Source organism: Salvelinus fontinalis, unplaced genomic scaffold (assembly GCF_029448725.1).
Source record: "Salvelinus fontinalis isolate EN_2023a unplaced genomic scaffold, ASM2944872v1 scaffold_0170, whole genome shotgun sequence".
Taxonomy (NCBI): domain Eukaryota; kingdom Metazoa; phylum Chordata; class Actinopteri; order Salmoniformes; family Salmonidae; genus Salvelinus; species Salvelinus fontinalis.
The window spans coordinates 303,888-306,544 of NW_026600379.1; the positions used below are offsets into that span (position 1 = coordinate 303,888).

A 2,657-nucleotide genomic window follows, 5' to 3' on the forward strand; every position below is an offset into this window, starting at 1 on the left:
TCTACACTCTAACCACTAGGCTACCTGCCACCTCTACACTCTAACCACTAGGCTACCTGCCACCTCTACACTCTAACCACTAGACTACCTGCCACCTCTACACTCTAACCACTAGGCTACCTGCCACCTCTACACTCTAACCATTAGGCTACCTGCCACATCTACACTCTACTCTCTGTTCCGGTGATCTCATATTCAAACAGATTTAGTTCCTACTGTATCTTTAATTATTTGTTTATCAGACAGTCACCAACAAGTTGTTCTGGTCTTACCTGTTTCTCAGTCCTCTGTGCTGCAGCTGACACTGTATCATGGCCTTTATGTTCATCCATTGTACACAGAAAACAGATACACTGCTGATCGGTACGACAGTAAACCTCCAGCAGTTTGTCATGATGAGAGCAGATCTTCTCCTGTAGTTGTGCGGTGGCTTTGACCAGCTTGTGCTTCTTGAAAGCAGGAGATTCATAGTGAGATTGGAGGTGAGTCTCACAGTAAGAGGCCATACACACCAGACAGGACATGAGGGCTTTCTGCTTTCTGGTCCCGGAGCAGACATCACACGCCACATCTCCAGGTCCAGCATAGCACAGAGCAAGAGGGGGAGCAGCCTGGAGTCCTGTCTTCTTCAGTTTCTCCACCATATCAGCCAACATGTTATTTTTCCTCAGATTAGGCCTTGGAGTGAAGGTCTCTCTGCACTGAGGACAGCTATAGACCCCTTTCAGAACATCCTGATCCCAGCAGCCCTCAATACAGCTCCTACAGTAACTGTGTCCACAGGGGATGGTGACTGGTTCCTTCAGTAGATCTAGACAGACAGAACAACAGAACTGGTCCTGGTCCAGCAGAACTCCCTGTTGAGCCATTTGGACGGTTGTTCACTCTCACACAGACAGATGAGACAGAGACTCAGAAGAGTTTCGTTTCCACAGAAGGGAGTTTTTGGGAGGTATGGCCTTTCCGGTTCTGCCAGATAGGTGAGTTTAGAGGGAGGGAGGGGTTAGAGAGAGGGAGGGGTTAGAGGGAGGGAGAGAGGGGTTAGAGAAAGGGAGGGGTTAGAGAGAGGGAGGGGTTAGAGAGAGGGAGGGAGAAATGCATGCAACGTCGAGAAGGAGACACATATTTTAGTTCCTAGGTTAAATTATAGTTCCTGGTTACATTTTATTTAATCCATTTTAGAAAAAGACTGGAATGTAACCAAATGTGGGAAAAGACAAGGTGTCTGAATAACTTGTGAATGCCCTGTAATGCCGTCTACAGTGCCTTGTGAAAGTATTCACCCCCCTTGGCATTTTTCCTATTTTGTTACCTTACAACCTGGAATTAAAATAGATTTTGGGGGGGTTGTATTATTTGATTTACACAACATGCCTACCACTTTGAAGATGCAAATTGTTTGTTATTGTGAAACAAACAAGAAATAAGAGAAAAAAACAGTAAACTTCAGTGTGCATAACTATTCACCCCCCAAAGTCAATACTTTGTAGACCCACCTTTTGCTGCAATTACAGCTGCAAGTCTCTTGGAATATGTCTCTATCAGCTTGGCACATCTAGCCACTGGGATTTTTTCCCATGTTTCAAGGCAAAACTGCTCCAGCTCCTTCAAGTTGGATGGGTTCCACTGGTGTACAGCAATCTTTAAGTCATACCACCGATTCTCAATTGGATTGAGGTCTGGGCTTTGACTAGGCCATTCCAAGACATTTAAATGTTTCTTCATAAACCACTCGAGTATTGCTTTAGCAGTATGCTTTGAGTCATTGTCCTGCTGGAAGGTGAACCTCCGTCCCAGTCTCAAATCTCTGGAAGACTGAAACAGGTTTCACTCAAGAATTTCCCTGTATTTAGCATCATCCATCATTTCTTCAATTCTGACCAGTTTCCCAGTCCCTCCCAATAAAAAACATCCCCACAGCATGATGCTGCCACCACCATGCTTCACTGTGGGGATGGTGTTCTGGGAGTAATTAGAGGTGTTGGGTTTGTGCCAGACATAGCGTTTTCCTTGATGGCCAGATTGATCATGATTACCAGAGTACATGCTTCCATATGTTTGGGGAGTCTCCCACATGCTTTTGGTGAACACCAAACGTGTTTGCTTATTTTATTTTTAAGCAATGGCATTTTTCTGGCCACTCTTCCGTAAAGCCCAGCTCTGTGAAGTGTACGGCTTAAAAGTGGTCCTATGGACAGATACTGCAATCTCCGCCGTGGAGCTTTGCAGCTCCTTCAGGGTTATCTTTGGTCTCTTTGTTGCTTCTCTGATTAATGCCCTCCTTGCCTGGTCCGTGAGTTTTGGTCGGCGGCCCTCTCTTGGCAGGTTTGTTGTGGTGCCATATTCTTTCCATTTTATAATAATGGATTTAATGGTGCTCTGTGGGATGGTCAAAGTTTCTGATATTTTTTCATAACCCAACCCTGATCTGTACTTCTCCACTACTTTGTCCCTGACCTGTATGGAGAGCTCCTTGGTCTTCATTGTGCCGCTTGTTTGGTGCTGCCCCTTGCTTAGTGGTGTTGCAGACTCTGGGGCCTTTCAGAACAGATGTATATACTGAGATCATGTGACAGATCATGTGATACTTAGATTGCCCACAGGGGGACTTTGTTTAATTAACTATGTGACTTCTGAAGGTAATTGGTTGCACCAGA

The 2,657-nt window shown here is 45.3% G+C and overlaps 1 protein-coding gene across 1 annotated transcript; it reads right to left on the reverse strand.

The window, feature by feature from the left end:
- Nucleotides 1-227: 227 nt before the first annotated feature.
- Nucleotides 228-911, reverse strand: LOC129844079 (E3 ubiquitin/ISG15 ligase TRIM25-like). The gene has a single exon (XM_055912448.1). The coding sequence runs from the start codon at nt 867-869 to the stop codon at nt 228-230; it is 642 nt and encodes a 213-aa protein (XP_055768423.1). The 5' UTR covers nt 870-911.
- Between the last annotated feature and the right edge of the window lie 1,746 nt (nt 912-2,657).